The following is an 18,439-nucleotide window of genomic DNA, read 5'->3' as shown; positions in this document are numbered from 1 at the left end:
GCGAGTGTCAGAAGTATAAAGGTGCGCAGCGCCACTTTGTGTACCGGGGTATTTCAGTTTTTCATTAAGCGCCATCTATGTCAGTTTACACGTTCACTCGGCTCATCCCCAGTGAAAATCGTTTAGGTATGAACGCTGAAAAACGTCTTGAAAAACAAGGACCGGCCTTAAAGTTACTCTTTGAACCATTGTCACCAATGAAGCTACGATCAACGTAGGCTTACGATGCTTTTGGGAAACGCAGCCTTGTACATTTCGTATGTCTCCCTTAACTGGCACGCTTACTTCATTTCATGGATCTCTCTCTTAATGAGCTGATGATTTGAGTCAGCTGTGTTAGATAAGGGAGACAGAAAAATGTGCGGAGCAGTGGGTCACCATCAACAAGCTTGAAACCACCGAACAAGACCACATGAATGATTCATGTTGTGTTAAATTAACATGTTGAAATTAAGGGGTTTGAACTGTTCATTTTTGTCTGGGTGTAAGTTATCTTTAGCTAAAGCACAGACGGAAGCATCATTGCACATCAGAAACAAGATGGGTCATCATTTAAAACTTTACTTATAAATTATTTAGGTGCTGTTGACATTATCTAAAAACTTTATATGGAACTACTACCATTGTATCTGGTTTCTAATTTAAGTATAATTGCGTCATGTTAGTCTAACTTAAAATGGTAGCTCTTTGGCTTCGGTTTTCATTTTTAAAGAACATCGAGTCGAGTAGCTCAAAATATATAAAAAAAGAATTTTGCTTCTTGTCCAATTAAGACTATCATAGACACATTAAACATTGAACGTCACAAAAGATTTTGGTAATTTGGTTTATTAATGGTTAAAACTACATTACCCCATACTATATCACTGCCTGACCGATGCTTCTCTCATCTATTGTGGGACTTGTTGGGAAGATGTTTTAATGAATGTTTACTTATGAAGCTTATAGCCCTTATTTTTAATCATCATAGGGTACATAGTCACTTTTTTTCTGATACGAGTCTCAGATTGCTTCTGAGAGATGACTTTATTCACACTCTGGGTCAAGTCTTTAACACAGAGAAACACCACTGATCATCTTCATTATGATGTAACTTTTATTAACAGTGTAAACATACAAGCTGTTTAGAAATGACACATGCAATATCATTCTGCATCATTCTGGTAATTTTATTTGATCTTTTTTTGTCACCAGTTTTATTCAGTTCTGTAAACTTAGCTGGTTAAGAAAATCCAGATTAGTCCATGAATGATCATGTAACTACATCATTACATAGGCAAAAAATGTAATAAGAGTCAATTAAAAGCCCACATGCATTTGGTAAAAAATGCAAAAAACATGTTTTAGTTTAGCATAAGCAGATATATAGTACTATATATATATATTTATATTATAAATATATATATTTCATTATAATAGTGTTATGTTCACATTGGCTCAGATAATGATGAGTAGAATATGCAGAACAAACACCTGAAGACATTGACAGGTTTAGTGACTCGTACAGAAAGCTGTGTTCTTCATCAACCTGAACTATATAAAATTTCCAGAGACAAGCATATTCTACAAAAATATATATAAATCATGTTCACACAAATTAGAATCACAACCCCGAAAGAAAGAATCCACTAAAAGAATCCCTTTTAGATTTAAATGCATATAAAAGTATAAGAGTGTATAAATTGTCTTTTCATTTAACTTCTAGTTAACATGATAAAACTATGTGTAATAATTAACACACATTACACATTATAAAAATAGCTATACCTATCCCAGTTTTTCATAACTTTATTGCAGTAACTGGCTGATCCTATGACTCTGCTCCCATCTGTTGGTGCAATAAACGAACTTCGCAACTTGACGTTTAACCGCTAGATGGCATAAAAATTATGTTTGTGGAACCTGCTGTGGTGGAAACGTTTGTAACATCATTCCAAAATAGGATATTGTCAGATTCGCCAATAACTTCAACTGTTAGTAAACAACATGAACCTCTTTTCTATCCACCAAATTATTTCAGTTTCCCAACTACGCTACGTCACGCACACATTATTCCATCCAATCAGAGCTCGTCCTTTGCACAACGTCACACGGTCAGTAAACAGCATGGCGGCGTCCGTGCAGCGTTTCAGCGCAGCTGGGAGAAGCCTTGTTAAGAATTTATTGAATACAAGAGCTGTTAACAGGGTAAGAGGTTTAAAAAAACCACAAATGCTATTAATAACAGACAGAATACCAACAATTACGTCTTGACAGTTATTTAAAACATGGTGGGATTGTCGTGCCAGCTGGACTAATGTGACGCAAACTGAGCCTTTATTATGAAATGACATGATTAGTATGCTGGAATAAACATGTTTTATACTAATTTAAAAATCAGTTATTTTATCTACTTTAGTTACATAATTCCTGTTGTCAGCGTGGTTATATAACTTGAAGTGTTGTTTCAGATCACAGCTGGGTCCAATCGGCACAGATCCACTCAAGCTGTCAGTCACGTGGTTCTGAACGTACCTGAGACGAATGTCACGACCCTCGAGAACGGGCTCAGGGTTGCGTCTGAAGATTCGGGACTGTCCACGTGCACGGTGAGCTCTCCGTCATATCTGCACTAGCTCTGTTTCCATCTCAGGTGTTTGATAAATGTTATTATTAAACATTTCATTTAAACGACATTTGATTTAATCATATCAGGGGTTATTTAAGCGTCAATACAGGGCACATGAGGGGTGGATGGGAATAAAACCAGGCCGCCCCTATCTGAAATAACAGATCACGTGAAGTGTATATATAATAGAATAACAGAAAACATTTATATACAGTGTCAGTGGTGCATTTAATCTTTATTAAATGTTTAACAATATTCAAATAATAAACAAATAAATCTGTATGTAATGGTCCAGGTTGGTCTATGGATTGATGCTGGTAGCCGGTATGAAAATGAACGAAACAATGGCACAGCCCACTTCCTGGAACACATGGCATTCAAAGTAAGAAGCTCACTTACAGAAATAGTTGTTTACATACCGAAATAATTAAACTCAGTGCACAAGGAGAAACCCAATCCGTCCATTACAGGGCACCAGGAAGAGGTCACAGCTTGACCTGGAGTTAGAGATCGAGAACATGGGAGCTCATCTCAACGCTTACACTTCTAGAGAGCAGACCGTGTACTACGCTAAAGCTTTCTCCAAAGATCTGCCCAGAGGTAAAACCCGCACATCACCATCACGAGCAGAAAGTTATATGCTATAAGTAATTTCTCTCTGTCCCCAGCGGTGGAGATACTGGCCGACATCATTCAGAACAGCATGCTGGGAGAGGCAGAGATCGAGCGGGAGCGTGGAGTGATCCTCAGAGAGATGCAGGAGGTGGAGACCAACCTGCAGGAAGTTGTCTTTGATTATCTGCATGCTACAGCCTATCATGAGACACCACTGGGTAGAACCATCCTGGGTCCTACAGAAAACATCAAGTATGTATCAGTTTACAGATCCACTCAATTCAAGTTCAAAGTTAATGCACATTTATTGACTATTAAAATCTCCTAATACAGTAGCAAAAAAACAGTCTTCTCTTGCGTTAGTGTGATCTAGTAGAGATGAGATAAATGCTTTATAGCTTCTCAGTCTTTACACGTTTTAGGGAAATCAATCTATGCTTTATTGAGTACACTGGAATAGTCTGAAGTATTTTAACCATGAGAGAAAATACACACTTTAGCTCTAAAACATTATGATGTTCCCTTTAACCTTGAAGAGCTGATCCATTTGTGTTTTGATTCTTTGACAGATCGATAAATCGAGCAGATCTGGTGGAATACATCACAACACACTACAAGGGTCCAAGAATTATATTAGCAGCAGCTGGAGGTAAAACAACACGCACAGTTCAGTCTCGCATCTTTATATACAAGTTTTAAGTACGTTTTCAGATTTTATTTACTTTTGTTACTGTATATTCTTTTATTTTAAAATATCTTCATTTCAGGTGTGTCACATAATGAACTTATTGATTTGGCCAAATATCATTTTGGGAAGCTGCCAGCCAGATACAGTGCAGATGCATTACAACCCTGTCATTTCACTGGAAGTGAGGTAACCTAAATAAAATTATTACAAATAAGATTAACATTTCATTAATTATCCCAAATTATACAAAAATGTGAAATACTGTTAAGCAGCAAATAATTTAGATGCATCCCCAGTTTGTAAAGAAATGTGTTAACAGTAATGTGCTTGCAATGGAAGCCTAGCGTGCAAGGCATTCTGAAAAAGACAAAGTGAAACTTTATTAAAAAAAATTTCCACTAAGTTTCTGTCAGGTACTTTTTCTAAATGCCTTTCCCTTAGACATCCATTGTAATTTTTGTTCATTTCTAGAACCTAAGATCAGTCTACATGTTTTTTTTTTTTTTGTTATAATCAACAGCACATCAGTAGTTCTTAACTCACGGATCACAGACTTACCACCAGCTCTTCTTGATTCCAAACAGATTCGTGTAAGAGATGATAAAATGCCTTTGGCTCATATCGCCATCGCCGTGGAGGCCGTCGGGTGGTCACATCCAGACACCATTCCACTGATGGTGGCAAACACGCTCATAGGGAACTGGGACCGTTCACTTGGCGGTGGGATGGTAAGACATGCTCTCGAACTAAATCTTATAGCTCAAGACGCACAACTCACTCACAGTCAGCACACTGCACTTGATTTTCCCAGAATTTGTCCAGTAAGTTGGCGCAGATGGCATGTCAGGGGAACCTGTGCCACAGCTTCCAGTCCTTTAACACCTGCTACACCGATACAGGCCTGTGGGGTCTTTACATGGTGTGTGAGCCGGGAACCGTCAGCGAGATGATTCGCTTCACTCAGCTGGAATGGTGAGAGTCTGTTGGTGTAAAACTCACTGAGAATGCACACCAGAGGTTTAAATGTGATGATGTAACGGTGGGTTCCTCGCAGGATGTCTCTGTGTACGAATGTGACGGACAGTGAGGTGAACAGAGCTAAAAACCTGCTCAAGACAAACATGCTGCTGCATCTGGACGGTAAGTTTACTTTCAGAAATTCAGAACACTACACACGCGACGGTCAGATTCTGTATCAGTTTTATATGCGGTTCTCGTCTAGGGTCAACACCTATCTGCGAGGACATCGGCAGGCAGATGTTGTGCTACAGTCGCAGGATTCCTCTACACGAGCTGGAGGCCAGAATAGACGTGAGTGAATGTAAACACTTATCTTTAATCTTCTTGTGAACTAGTCATGAGACTCTCTCTCTCAGGCTATAGATGCCACGACGATCAGAAGCGTGTGTACAAAATACATCTATAATAAAGTTCCTGCTATTGCAGCTGTTGGTCAGTATTACATTTTCTGTTTATAATACGTTCAAATAAAAAAAGAGAATAATATTGAGACTAATGGTGATTCTAATTGCAGGTCCGATTGAACAACTGCCAGACTATAACAGGATCCAGAGCAGCATGTATTGGTTAAGATCATAGAGATTCTGCTAACTCAACTCAACCCGTACGCGTCTGTCCATTCACAAAGTTACAAACCACCAGTATTTAATATCATGTGATTTTACCTGTTTATTTTATTATAAAATAAAGAACAACACAATAAAGTTAAAAGACCGAGGGGTGCGTGTGTTTTCTCTTTGTCGTCATTTTTTGTTTTTAGCAGCAACCTGTTCTTGAGCGGCTTTCTTGGCTTTTATCATCTCCACCAGCTCCTGTAACCACACAAACACGAACAGGATTCATATGCTGTGATCATTCTGTACTCACTATAATACATACTGCAGAGTTGGTGTGTTCAATTATTTTGTAAATATTAAAGTGAACGGCTCACCTTGTATCTCTTCATGCAGTCTTTTTTGGAGCGTCCGGGTACAGCTTCTGAGATCTTCTCCCAGCGCTCTGGTGTGTTAACAGGATAGGTTTTCAGAGCCTGTTCTAGTAGTTTCTGCTCCTCTGTGGTCCAGGGGGCGGCGTTAGATTCAGCACCTACAGCTACAGGGATGGAGACGATTATCGACTTAAAACATACATTTTACAGAAAATGTGCTAAATTTTCAAAAATGTAGTAGTAAAAATTATATAGTATTCCATAGCTCAATGCACTTTCTGGGTAATGTTTGACAATTCTACCAAAGACTAACCACCATTTTTAATTCTCTGTCCTTAAACATTAACAACTACCAAAAGTAGAATATTTAATTATTGGGGGTCAAAGCAAGTTTGTTGACCGTTTATGATTTAAAAAATAAAAAAATTATGCTCTGAATAAATCGGATCGTTCTTGTGGTGCTACAAAATGTAAAAATACCAAAACAAAAAAAATATATTTTCAATTTCTCATGACCAGTAGGTGGTGCTGTGCTATAAATGTGTTTGTGCCCTCAGGTTATGATTATAATGACATACTAACATTCATGTCGATAAACCAATATGTTGGCAAGGTTGTGGAATTCGTTGACACAAGAATGTTTTTTTCAATAAAAGATTTCTATAATTTTCGCAAACTGTGTACTTCATGCTTGGACCCCTAACTATAGTACAGGCTACATTCTATAGGTTACTTCATTTTAAGCACAGCGACACACGCAACTCACCATCAAAGCGTTCTGATGGCACTGCATTATCTACAGTAGGAGGAACAGCTGAATGTTCTTTCTTAAACTTCTCAAAGGCCTTTCGGTTAATCTCGTCTTTCTGGTGAGGATCTGGAAACAGAGGAGAAAATAAAAAGTTTGACCTCTGCTCTTCCGTGAGGTGAACGATGACAGTGAGTTAGTTCCTTACCGAGTTTCTGTAGAGTTTTTGCTTTGTTAATGACGTCTTTGGCATTTCTCTTCACACCGCTATTGGAGTGCTGGTTCATATAGTTGGCGATCACCTCCCACCTGTCAGATCACAACACAGCTCTGTGAGAAACACCGGGAAACCCCGCATGGTCTGTGATGTTTCCGTGGCGACTCACCTGGCGTTGGTTCCGGCAGGGAAGAGGTTCACGGCTTTAATGAGCAGCTGAAGATCTTCTTCATTCCAGCATCTGTTATTGACTCCGCCCCCTCCGCCGGCATGTTCGGCACCACGTGTGGCCTGCTGCGCCTGAATCTCCGCCTCCTTCTCCTTCTGCATTTGAACTTTAACCTCGTGCACCTGCACAGATAAACACATGGTCAAGAACTGAACCAGGAGGAGAATCTGGAGTGCAGACTCATCCAAATGACAATAGAAAGTCGCTTTTGTTCCTAGTAAACATGATAAACTCACCTGTTTCTCCAGAGCCATTTTATTCTGTTCTTTATTCCCAGAAGCTAAAGCCTCATTCAGCGTTTGTAAACTGAAAAACAAAAAGAAAAGAAATCTCAGTATTTCACACAGTCTTTACAGTCTTTTTTACAGCAGCACACCATCACCTAATCAGTTCTAAGCGATCACAGAGTTTCTCCACCTCCTCCATCATCCTCACGCTGTCCGCTTCATTATCGGCAAAGTAATTGTGAGTCTGAGGAGCAGAGAGAGATAAAGTTTAGAATCTGAACATCTCACTAAGAGCTCAGTGTCTGAGATGAATTGAGGTTTTCTTGCCTTGCACGTCGTTCTGAGTTTTTGTCGTTCTTTCTTGATGGCTTTTTTCTGAGCTTCTTTCTCTTTCTTCGCCTGTTGTGCTGCGTGTTTTGCTGCCTCCTCTTCTTTCTCCTTCGCCAAACGTGCAGCATCCTCCTCGGCCTGTCGCGCCTGTGTAAAGACACACACACAGTCAATCCTGGACTCAGAGCTTTCTCTCTCTCTCTCTCTCTCTCTCTCTCTCTCCCCCCCCCTCTCTCTCAGGAGGTATTATTTGTTCATACCCGCTCCTTCTCTTCCTGTTCTCGCTTCTTCGCCTCTGCTTTGGCCTTCTTCTCAGACTCTTTTCTGGCTTTCTCCTCCTCTTTGAATTTTTTTATTCGTGGGTCAGAGTTGTAAGCAGTGTCTACAACACATCATCACGCATACACATGATCATGGCATGATATTGTGAGGGATCCGTAAAACCGTAACACACAATACGGTCTAATGCCATATTTACCAACGAGGTTTCGTAATCTGTTCATCTCTTCCTTCTTCCTCTGCGCTCGAGAGGCCCGGTTCTGTTTATCAATCCATCTTCTTTCATCTCGACTAGTGCAGACAAATATATATCAGAAAACACAACAAACACGGTGAAAAACAGATGTCATAACATAATTTACCCATTCACATGAGCCAAACATCCTTACCATTCAGCCTTTTCCTTTTCTTCTTCATCTAAATATGAGAATTCTCTCCATGAATCGAAGTTGTACCTACAGAAAATAAATACATTCATGAAGAAGATTCATGTGTAATCCTCAGAATTCCAGCTTGCACAAGATGAAACTACAGACTCACCAGAAGGAATAGAAATGATCCACGTCTTCAAAAGAAGACTGCATGTTACCCAGACTGGGGACGTGTTTCTTAACAGACCACCTGGATGAATGACATCACATTGTGATATCTGTACAGTAAACGTCTCATTGCCTCTTTAAGCATTTACTAGTGCAGTGTGTTTACCTGGCGTTCCTTTCAAACACATGTGAAAACACCTCAAAAAAGTTTTCTTTGCCGTCTGCTTTCGAAGGTACCGTGTTGTCAAATGTGGGATCTACGCTGTCAAAAGCTCGCCGCTTCACAGGGTCTGACAGGATCTCTATTGCTGTGATTTGACAGAAACAGAATGATAATGGAGAGATCATCATCAGTGCTGCAGAACAGAACTGTGGACAGTGAGAAAGCATCAAGTGCAAACTTACCTTTTGTAATACAAGTAAAGTAATCATTGTCCCCCTCGACAATCTGTTCACCCGCCGCTTTCCTTTTGTCTGGATGATGTTTGAGGACCATGGCTTTATCTGTGACAAACAGCAGCATGTTAGAATCTTCATAGGTACAAACCGCTACTACATGTCATATCATATATATTCCTTTAAACGTATTATCAATGTGTTAATTCAGAAAAGCCGAGAGGTCCGGTGAAACATTTAACTTACGAGCAGCTTTGATCTGTTTCTGTGTTGCTCTGTACCTGACGTTAGCCAAACCCAAAACAGCATAATGATCTTGATTCTGTAAAGTCAAAAGAAGAAAAGGAGATGCATTCAGTTCATATGTTCAACATCAGACTGATACAGACACTCGTAGTACATAATGACACAGCGCTGACACGCCTCTACACACCTTCCAGTCTTTAGGGTCCAGTGTCTTTAGCAGTGGATACTCCTCCAGTTGAAGTTCTTCTCCCTCCTCTTCCTCAGACAGCTCCTCTTCCTCCTCCAGCTCCTGAAAAGAAGCCGACACATTTCTACTTCTGCGCTTCAGAAATGCCTCGAACCAGCGGCCCACCGGCTCCACCTGAACCTGTACTGACACTGAAAGAGACAAACAGCTTATAATCAGGAGTAAACAATAACAAACTGAACTTGTTTTAATAAATAAAAACATTTACAAATGATACTGTAAGTGAAAACAAATCTGTCAGGTTTCAATCTGTCAAATGAAAAAAGTTACCTAAACAAAAGTAAACATCCAAGAGAGATACATCTCTATTACAGTGTAACACAAACTGATGTAATGAAAATACATCACATCAATAGATATTGATTTGGATTAATGTTCATTCATGAAAGTAATAATTACTCCATCTAACTTTACTCTGAAAGACTCTGATAATAATAAGAAGAGTTTAGAAGAATAATGCTGTTATGTGCTTACAGTACATCTCTATAGTATCTCTTTATTACTGACACTTACCGGCAACGGCGTTACACACCGCCGTTATCTGCCCTTCAAGCGCCTCTTTCAGCATTTTCACTCGCAAAAACACACAGACGATCTACACAACTCACATCAGCATATGAGATCACACTGATTTAGAGTTATCACACTGTGTTTAGATAAGATCTGAGGGGTCCACATGGGCCCTGTACAGCTGTACTGCTGCTGTTGTGTCACATTCAGATCGCTCCGGTGCGCTACAGACGGAGGAGATTTGGTTCCGCTTGAACACTCGCCACAGCTTCAGAGTTACTTCTGTAATAATTAGTTAAATACATTTTTTTACTAGTCAGTCACTAGTTAGTAAAAAGTTATCCTTCAAACGGGAAAATAATCTTTTATTCATGCTAATACTAATTATAAATAATAATACTTATAATAGTTATAATACTAATTGGTATATTACTAATGGGATTTAATAATAACAAATACTAGTGATAATTTGTACTTTTTTTAAATGTGGCGTCCAATGGTAAAATTATTAAAGTAAAATTGATTTGATCATAGTAGTGAAGTATTATTTATTTAATTTAAAATTTCTGTATTTTTATTTTTTGTATTTTTCCCTTTTACTATTTGTATTACCATAGTTTTATTACAAATACCAAGGTTAAACTATGGTTATGAAAGCAAAACTACAGTTAATTGGTTAATGTGTGGTTACCATGGTTTAACTGTAGTAACTAACCATGTTTTTTGGCTATATAGTTGTGGTAAAGGAAATTTTGGTTAAATATTTTGTAAGTAACTTGTTTTCCAAAAACGTTTTATGTATTTCCACTAATTTTGTCCAGAATCAAGCCTGAAACACTGATTCTGTTTAATCTGATACAATCTTTATTGACAAATAAAAATATCCATTATGAACATCTGTACAGATTACGGTAAACATATTGAAACGGTGGACCCGTTGGCAACAAAGCAGGTAAGAGGCTGTTAGTCAAACCCTGCTTTCTGTAAATCTACCAACACCATGAACATCTCCACACCTCCAGGCTCATTTACACTTTACAACAAATTCAAAATATCAGACAGTACATGTCGTGTGGAAAATAACGCTCCTGTTTGTGTTTTACTAAACACAGTAACATTTGTTTAAAGAAATGTTAGTTTTTTTCACATTAACATTGGGCATTTTAGTGTATTAAAAATCATTTATACAATTACAACCTTCCCAAAATAAAGACTGACCTGTCATCTTTCACACATCACACAACATACACACCACGGTCAGCAGATGAATGACATGTCAGAACCCACAAATACATTTAACTTGTGTTTAACTTTCAGCAGATTCTCTCACACTGATCTGAGACCAGCACACTCACCCAAACATGGAGTGAAGAACTGGATTCAGATCAAGATAAATTCATGAGTGTTAGAAGATAAAATGACAGTACAATGTATTTTTTAGTAGTAAAAAGGCACCCAATTCCCACATCTGACAGATAATCACAAGCGTTCACTAACACCAAGTAATGAGATTTTGAGAAGAAGGGATCTTAACTTAATGTCATAATGCAAAAAAACTAATGGTCCTAAAATATGCAAGGAGTTTTTTTATAATAAGCAAAATGTTTTTATTTCTTTTTTACTTAAAAACGTTCTTGACATGTACTGCAAGCTTCAGCCATTAATACAATTTTCTTTTCTCTGAAAAATTCACAGTTTTGTTCTTTTTTAAATTCATCTAAAGAAAAAACTCCTAGAAAGTGTTAAGAGCAGAAAAAAGTTAATACATTTGCATTTTAGTTCAAAACCCTTACAGATTTTTATCATCTTCAGTCTTTTAATATATATACAAACCTTTTTTAAACCACAGCATAAAATGACAACATACTTAAATCCCGAATGATGAGCGTCCTGTACACAATCGTAATGTGATGGATCTGATTCTTTCAGACATGCAGCTATCCTGTCAGGAGGCATTTAAAGGGCTTGAGTCTTAAAGGGTGGTTTGGGGTCATTAGTGAGGTAAACCGCTGAAGCTGAATGGAATGACAATCCCAGAATGCCGAGCTCTGCAGGTGAGAGTGGTCAAGAGGTGATGGAAGTGCACTTCCACGTAACTTGTTTGTGAAATCAGATGTTAGTAACAGTTTCAAAATCAACGTAAAAAAATCGTTAAGGCATTCTTCACCAAAACGTCCACACAGACTCGTCCCAAAGGTGCGTCGGAGGTGATGCTCTGGAGTGTGTCAGTGGTTTTTGTGTGTGTCCTATCTGCGGGTGGCTGATGCTGGTGTGCTGAAGAGAGGTGTGAGGTTGTTGGCTGATGTTTGGGGTAAAAGCAGGTTGCCATTGGTGGGTGGGCGACTGATCCGCAGGCGTCTCAGATACTCGGCGTGAACAGGCTTGTGGATCTGCAGAACTTTGATGGCTTCGTCAACAGAAAACCACTCTCGCTTACGACCTACAGAGATGAAACAATATGTGTCTCAGCAATATTTGTCACATCAAGAAAAATCGAATGACCCATAGGGTGTTACAAACACACGCTCACCGATGGTGACAGATTCCTCCCAGGCATCCAGGGTCTCTGTAACGGTCAGCACATACACATACGTCCTGTGTTTGCGATCTTGATTCTGCTGCAGATGAGAATAGAAAGACTTTCAGTACAAGGGATTGTAGAGAAGTGCAAACTCAAAAAAAAATTCACTGTCCTTTAGGAGAAGATTGAAAATTACAGCCTTACCTCAAACACACCGAGTAAACGGCCCAGTTTACCCTTCACCCCAGCCTGTGGGACAGAGACAGAGATCAAATTGAAACTATTTTCACTCATAGCCATGAGATTCCCTACAGTAGGGCAAAGAATGCAGTGAAACAGCAGGGGCTGGGCTGACCTCACTTTACCTTTTTACATGAGTGAGCCAAATCTATTAAATTAAATGTAATTCACAACACATCAGAACGGGTGAACAGGTGTGGGTGAATACTGTAATACCCTCACAGATCGTGAGCTCTTTAAAGAAAGGTTATATAAAAACATTAACTAATGTGACGATGCCATTAACATGATGGTTGGTGTTGTGTTAGGGTAACACACCTCTTCAAAGACCTCTCGTACCGCTGCTCCACACGGCTCCTCTTCTGGTTCCATACCTCCTCCAGGAACAATCCACTGATCCGGGTTTCTACTGCTGCTGACTAATAAAACCTGCAGAAAACATAGACCAGAACAAATTCACTTGCATGGATTCATTAACACAGAACAGATTCACTTGCTCTCGCACAGTACAGATTCACTCACAGAGAACAGATTCACTTGCACAGATTCGCTTGCACAAAAAACAGATTCACTCGCAGAGAACAGATTTACTCACAGAGAACAGATTCACTCGCACAGAACAGATTCACTCGCACAAAACAAATTCGCTTGCACAAAACAGAATCAAATGCACAGAATTGCACAGTACAGATGCACTCACACAGAACAGATTCAGTCACACAGAAAGGATTCGCTCGCACAGAACAGATTCGCTCGCACAGAACAGATTCGCTCGCACAGAACAGATTCAAATGCACAGAATTGCACAGTACAGATGAACTCACACAGAACAGATTCAGTCACACAGAAAGGATTCACTCACAGAGAACAGATTCACTTGCACAGATTCGCTTGCACAAAAAACAGATTCACTCGCAGAGAACAGATTTACTCACAGAGAACAGATTCACTCGCACAAAACAAATTCGCTTGCACAGAACAGAATCAAATGCACAGAATTGCACAGTACAGATTCACTCACACAGAACAGATTCAGTCACACAGAAAGGATTCGCTCGCACAGAACAGATTCGCTCGCACAGAACAGATTCAAATGCACAGAATTGCACGGTACAGATGAACTCACACAGAACAGATTCAGTCACACAGAAAGGATTCACTTGCACAGAACAGATTCACTTACAGAAAACAGATTCACTTATACAAAACAGATGCACTCACAGAACACAGATTCACTCACACAGACCATCCATGGTACTAAAGTACATTTCTTGCGAATCTGAACTGTTACAGTATTGGACATGTAGCTAATGAGGACAATCAAGCAGTACATCTTGCTCTATTATCTCTGACTGGCTAATCCTCCAGCTGCTGAGGAAGCCCTCATGTGTCTCCTGCACTAAGAGGATTGTGGGATTGATGATTGTGACATCACGTTTGTCACCTGTCACGTTCTGGGCCTGACTGAGGTAAAGTGAGGTTATTTTTACAGGTGACTGCCTCAAAGAAGACTCACTGCCGTGTGTGTGTGTGTTAGAGTAATGATGAAGGAAAGCCTCTGGCATCTGAAGGTTGTGTGTACAGAACACACTCACACATTTACTATTTACATTCAGCATTGTTCCAGTTTATCTGAACACATATGTATTCTTTAAACACGCTAGTAGGCAGGTTCTGTTATTTCGCAGAAGTACTTTAAATATACACTAGTATTAAAGATCTTATTCTCAACAATTAACTAAACAACGGTGGTCTGTGTATTCATGTGCTTGTGTGCAGTACAGGAACGTAAGGCTTGAGAAAACTGGGCAACAATAAAGCCTGCTGTACAAACATGTTTGAGAATCACTGCATTAAAACCAGTAATTTACAGTCCTGTAATTTCACTCTGTCCCAGAGACACAACAGAATCTCACATAAACATGTCTAGATCACCCAAAACAAATAAAGCGAGAAAATAAGATCATTTGTTGAATAGAATATTTGTTGAGTTCTGCTGCCGGATGTGGACGTATATCCTGATGAATGAAGTTGAGCACTTCTCTTTCAGAATGAACATGTTATCTATCTCGTATCAAGGACGGACGTTTGAGATTGAAACAAACTGGGTGAAAAACATGAATCATCATCTGTCTAATTTGCATGAGGAAATGGATCAACACTGTATTTCCCATTGTCTGGATCACGACTAAATCGGCATTTTAATAAATAACTACAGATCTTTCATAGTGCAGTGAATAAAACTGTATATTTTACCATCTTTACGTATCACCACCACACAAGCAGAGCTGGTGGAAGCGGTTTGTTTGACTTTCACACAGTGTGACCGCTGAAGGACAGCATGAACTTATTACAAGGACAACATGCCTGAAGCAAAGCGAGGTTAAGTGTTCTGAACATGCAGACTTTTTTTATTGTTTGTGCACTTTTAATTTTTTGCGGAATTCTCTGGTTTGGACTGAAACATGGTCAAATATTTTACATGGAGCTGTAGTCTACAGGCCACTACACCACAATAATCTCAGATATACCTAAACGCATGCCTAACTCTATGACGGTTTCTAAACGTGCAGTATGTTTTCAATAAGAATAGATGAGATGAAGCTGAGAAAGATTCCAGGAGGACAGGACTACGTTAAAAATAAACACAAACTGACAGAGAATCTGACGGCTATAACACAATAAAACATTCATTCGGTTTTTCTGAAAGCACCTGTAGCATCAAAAACTCTGTCTGTCTGTGTCTGAGACAAATGATTGTGTTTCAAATCATTTGTTGTCAGTGAATCTGTGCACAGAGGGATTTCGAGGGAATTACGTGCTCATGTGATCCTCGGCCTCCTGCCCGTCCTCTTTCACATAGACACAAAGAGCAGCCATTGGAAATCACTTACACAGACATGCACTGACTGCCGATCAGTCTCTTCTCAAAGTGTTTGTGAAGCTGCTCTGAGATCAGTGTAGTGAGGGGGGTGTGAGCTAACGTGAGACTGATGGTGAAGAATACAAAGTGAATGTGAAGACAGAAGTTAAGATTTCAGCGGGCTGCAGTCTGGGTGAATTTATTGCATAACTCCACTAAAGAGACCTAGTGACCTACAGTCTAAAGTGCCTGCAAGTCACTATATGTCACACACTGCATGTGTGCAAGGACAAAACTGTAGATAAATAGATAGATAGAAAGTCTCACAAAACTTTGTTTACAAGCTTTTGATCAGAGAAAAGCTGAAATCATTGTATATGTAAACAGAATAATCTCTGTGTGAACTGTGTTTGTGAGGATCATGTGTATATGACGTGTTGTGTTAACTGCACATGCACATGCATTGACATCTTGCAATAGTAAATCAATCATTCTATATCTAAATGTACATGCATTTGGTAGACCTTTTGTCCGAAGTGATCTACAGAACTTACACCTTTTTATGTGGATTCTCTGGATCGAACACATGACATTTGCGTTGCCAAGGCAATGCTGTAGCTACCAGTTGAGCTACAGTCAGTATTACATCAATGACGAAATACATCACTAATAAATTAACTGTAGATTACGTCACACTACTGCAAGTGCATTACAACCTGCAATATATCTATACGCTCTTAAAAATACAGTATACTGTCAGTGTGTGTTATTCAGCACCGGTATGGATCATTTCCCCCGGTTTCGTACCTCATCCTCCCGTTCGTTTCGGAAACACAGGCACGCCGCCCGCCGCTTGAATCCCTCCCGGTCGTACGTCCGCGTCTGGTTCGGTTTGAACTTCATGTTTAAATTCCGTCGGTCCCTCTGTTTATAAATCCGACCGGTCAGCAATGTTCCGTGAACGGCCCGAGCAGCGTGAGTCACCACCGAGGGCAGAGACAGCGCGAGAGGCGGACGGACGGAGCAGTACCGGGCTGCACCGAGCCTAGGGGGTCGCGTTGATTTAAAATCCTTTTTAAATCATTAAATTACTCCTCGTGTAATCTAGTAGATTCGGTTATTTGTCCCGCTTAACGGTTCACCGCGTATTCCGCTATTCATATCTTATTTTCCCGGTATATATATGCGTGCGTGGTGGGCCGGGTGCGAATTCACTAACGTTACGTTACTATGTTGACGGCTTGGTTGTTAATATTCATAAGCTAAACAGTTGACATTGGAGGGTTACCAAGCAACGTCAGCGTGAAGTAATCAATATTCATAAGCCAAGACTTCGCCTTTAGAGGGTATCACCAATGCGTCACCAAAAACTAATTAATATTCAAATCCTCAATCTTTTCCGTAGTATGAATCGTAATTTTGCCTCCGTCTGGCGACTCCGTGAACTGCGTTCACACTCCTCGGTTACCGCATACTGCGTAACCTCCTGTCACATAACGTTATACCGCAGATAAATAAGACAGGACATGTCGGATCTCTCAGTATTAATTTGAGACTATTTTCGAGAATGGACTCGTAATTTGAACATATGGATATTTCGCTGTAAAAATGACACACAAACCCATTAATTTCAGGATCCACAAAACACAATAATAAAATATGAATAAAAACATCATTCTTAAACACAATCATATCATAACATCATGACAGTTTTTGGAGAATTAGCATGGAAAAACTATAGTATCGTGGTACAGTACTCTCATTTTATCCTGCTTTACTGTCAGCATATGAAGCTGTGGACCTTGGTCTCACTATTTTCATGATACTGATCTGATTGAATTGTGATGACATTGTTTAACTTTGACTAAAGGAATTTGACATCATCTTCTGTTATCACGAAGTACACATGATGAGATTTGCGGAGGAATTCACATTATCTTCCAGATTTGATTTGACCTATATAGTACCTTTAGTGTTAAATACTTTTATGGTGCCACCAGACATTTTCCAAGAGACATCCAGGCCTTGTTGTTGCTTCTTGGTTGTTTACAAATGAAAAATCAAGAGTCCACTTGATTCTTGGATATAATACGGCGCTATTGACATCAATAAGATGTATAGTGACAGTACATCACTATAAATAAATGTATAAAGACAAACTCCAAAACAGCAAACAGAAGAAAGTGAATGTGTCTCTGGAGTTCACCGCTAAAATAAGATTACATGAATCTGATCAGAGCAACAGCTGCCACGGTCAGCACACACCCGAATCTAACTTGATTCCTATTGAACTAAAACCAGCTTCATTTAATAGACCCTGTATATAAGTCAACAGTATCAATATTATTAGTTTAAAATGGCTTTATTTTAATGTAAATGTGAATGAACTGTGGAACGAAAGAAAATATTTGCAGAAAGTCTTATCACAACAAAAGAACCAACACATAACTGTAAATAATACTTTTGTTTATCTCAGATTAAATATGACACTTTTTAGTTACGTGCCTGAATCTCTGCATCGTGTGTACTTTGGAATTTATTGTATATAAAAATTAATAACTGAGACTCGACTCATGTCAAAAATGACATAATATCGAAAAATAAATGTAAGCTTTCAACAAGAACAAATATGCTAAGAAGACATTATTATAATGCTGTCCTACAAATCCTGCTAATGGTACCTGTTCAGATGTTACAGTCATAACAAATGACTCATCAGATATGACACAGCACACAAACTGTTTTCATGACTTCACTATAAGACACAAAACACAGGCCGATGCGGCTCAATCTTTAATATGATTTATTTCCCTGATCCTTGCATGGTTATTTAGTGTGAACAAGGTGATAACTATTTTATCTTACAAATTCTTCAGAAATCTGCAGTTAGTGCAGAAATGATAAATCACACTATGCATTTTCAAAATAACTTGTTTATGTCTATTCGGTCTGTCAAAATAATAATGAAGCATATTGTTAGGTTGATGC

The 18,439-nt window shown here is 39.1% G+C and overlaps 3 protein-coding genes across 3 annotated transcripts; 1 reads left to right on the top strand and 2 right to left on the bottom strand.

The window, feature by feature from the left end:
* Positions 1–2,084: 2,084 nt before the first annotated feature.
* Positions 2,085–5,639, top strand: pmpcb (peptidase, mitochondrial processing subunit beta). Its single transcript, XM_057324093.1, has 13 exons — positions 2,085–2,187; positions 2,451–2,588; positions 2,904–2,990; positions 3,079–3,208; positions 3,277–3,475; positions 3,793–3,872; positions 3,991–4,097; positions 4,496–4,639; positions 4,723–4,883; positions 4,966–5,051; positions 5,134–5,222; positions 5,288–5,363; positions 5,446–5,639. Exons 1-13 carry the CDS (start codon positions 2,107–2,109, stop codon positions 5,508–5,510), a joined length of 1,443 nt encoding a protein of 480 aa, XP_057180076.1. The 5' UTR covers positions 2,085–2,106; the 3' UTR covers positions 5,511–5,639.
* On the bottom strand, positions 5,588–10,045 carry dnajc2 (DnaJ (Hsp40) homolog, subfamily C, member 2). The gene is made up of 17 exons (XM_057324092.1): positions 9,831–10,045; positions 9,258–9,448; positions 9,071–9,146; positions 8,834–8,932; positions 8,595–8,736; positions 8,430–8,510; positions 8,279–8,344; positions 8,089–8,180; positions 7,871–7,992; positions 7,608–7,757; positions 7,436–7,524; positions 7,290–7,359; positions 6,994–7,175; positions 6,816–6,916; positions 6,626–6,736; positions 5,863–6,023; positions 5,588–5,743 (listed from the first exon to the last, which is right to left on the bottom strand). The coding sequence occupies exons 1-17, from the start codon at positions 9,883–9,885 to the stop codon at positions 5,675–5,677; spliced, it is 1,857 nt and encodes a 618-aa protein (XP_057180075.1). The 5' UTR covers positions 9,886–10,045; the 3' UTR covers positions 5,588–5,674.
* Positions 10,046–10,668: 623 nt separating this feature from the next.
* nudt4b (nudix (nucleoside diphosphate linked moiety X)-type motif 4b) lies at positions 10,669–16,684 on the bottom strand. Its single transcript, XM_057324890.1, has 5 exons — positions 16,259–16,684; positions 12,907–13,017; positions 12,553–12,597; positions 12,358–12,445; positions 10,669–12,267 (listed from the first exon to the last, which is right to left on the bottom strand). Exons 1-5 carry the CDS (start codon positions 16,352–16,354, stop codon positions 12,074–12,076), a joined length of 534 nt encoding a protein of 177 aa, XP_057180873.1. The 5' UTR covers positions 16,355–16,684; the 3' UTR covers positions 10,669–12,073.
* Positions 16,685–18,439: the final 1,755 nt, after the last annotated feature.

This window comes from Triplophysa rosa, linkage group LG24 (genome assembly GCF_024868665.1).
Source record: "Triplophysa rosa linkage group LG24, Trosa_1v2, whole genome shotgun sequence".
In the NCBI taxonomy this organism is placed as follows: domain Eukaryota; kingdom Metazoa; phylum Chordata; class Actinopteri; order Cypriniformes; family Nemacheilidae; genus Triplophysa; species Triplophysa rosa.
This window is presented reverse-complemented; position numbering and strand designations above follow the sequence as displayed.

Excerpts from the sequence above, each read along its gene's own strand:
- pmpcb (XM_057324093.1), top strand. The coding sequence starts at position 2,107 with ATGGCGGCGTCCGTGCAGCGTTTCAGCGCAGCTGGGAGAAGCCTTGTT. Across the intron at positions 2,188-2,450 it reads ATACAAGAGCTGTTAACAGG|ATCACAGCTGGGTCCAATCG; the intron begins GTAAGAGGTTTA and ends GTGTTGTTTCAG. Across the intron at positions 3,209-3,276 it reads CTCCAAAGATCTGCCCAGAG|CGGTGGAGATACTGGCCGAC; the intron begins GTAAAACCCGCA and ends CTCTGTCCCCAG.
- dnajc2 (XM_057324092.1), bottom strand. The coding sequence starts at position 9,885 with ATGCTGAAAGAGGCGCTTGAAGGGCAGATAACGGCGGTGTGTAACGCC. Across the intron at positions 8,345-8,429 it reads GATCATTTCTATTCCTTCTG|GTACAACTTCGATTCATGGA; the intron begins GTGAGTCTGTAG and ends TATTTTCTGTAG. Across the intron at positions 6,917-6,993 it reads CCTGCCGGAACCAACGCCAG|GTGGGAGGTGATCGCCAACT; the intron begins GTGAGTCGCCAC and ends GTGATCTGACAG.
- nudt4b (XM_057324890.1), bottom strand. The coding sequence starts at position 16,354 with ATGAAGTTCAAACCGAACCAGACGCGGACGTACGACCGGGAGGGATTC. Across the intron at positions 13,018-16,258 it reads GAAACGAACGGGAGGATGAG|GTTTTATTAGTCAGCAGCAG; the intron begins GTACGAAACCGG and ends TGTTTTCTGCAG. Across the intron at positions 12,598-12,906 it reads TACGAGAGGTCTTTGAAGAG|GCTGGGGTGAAGGGTAAACT; the intron begins GTGTGTTACCCT and ends TCTGTCCCACAG.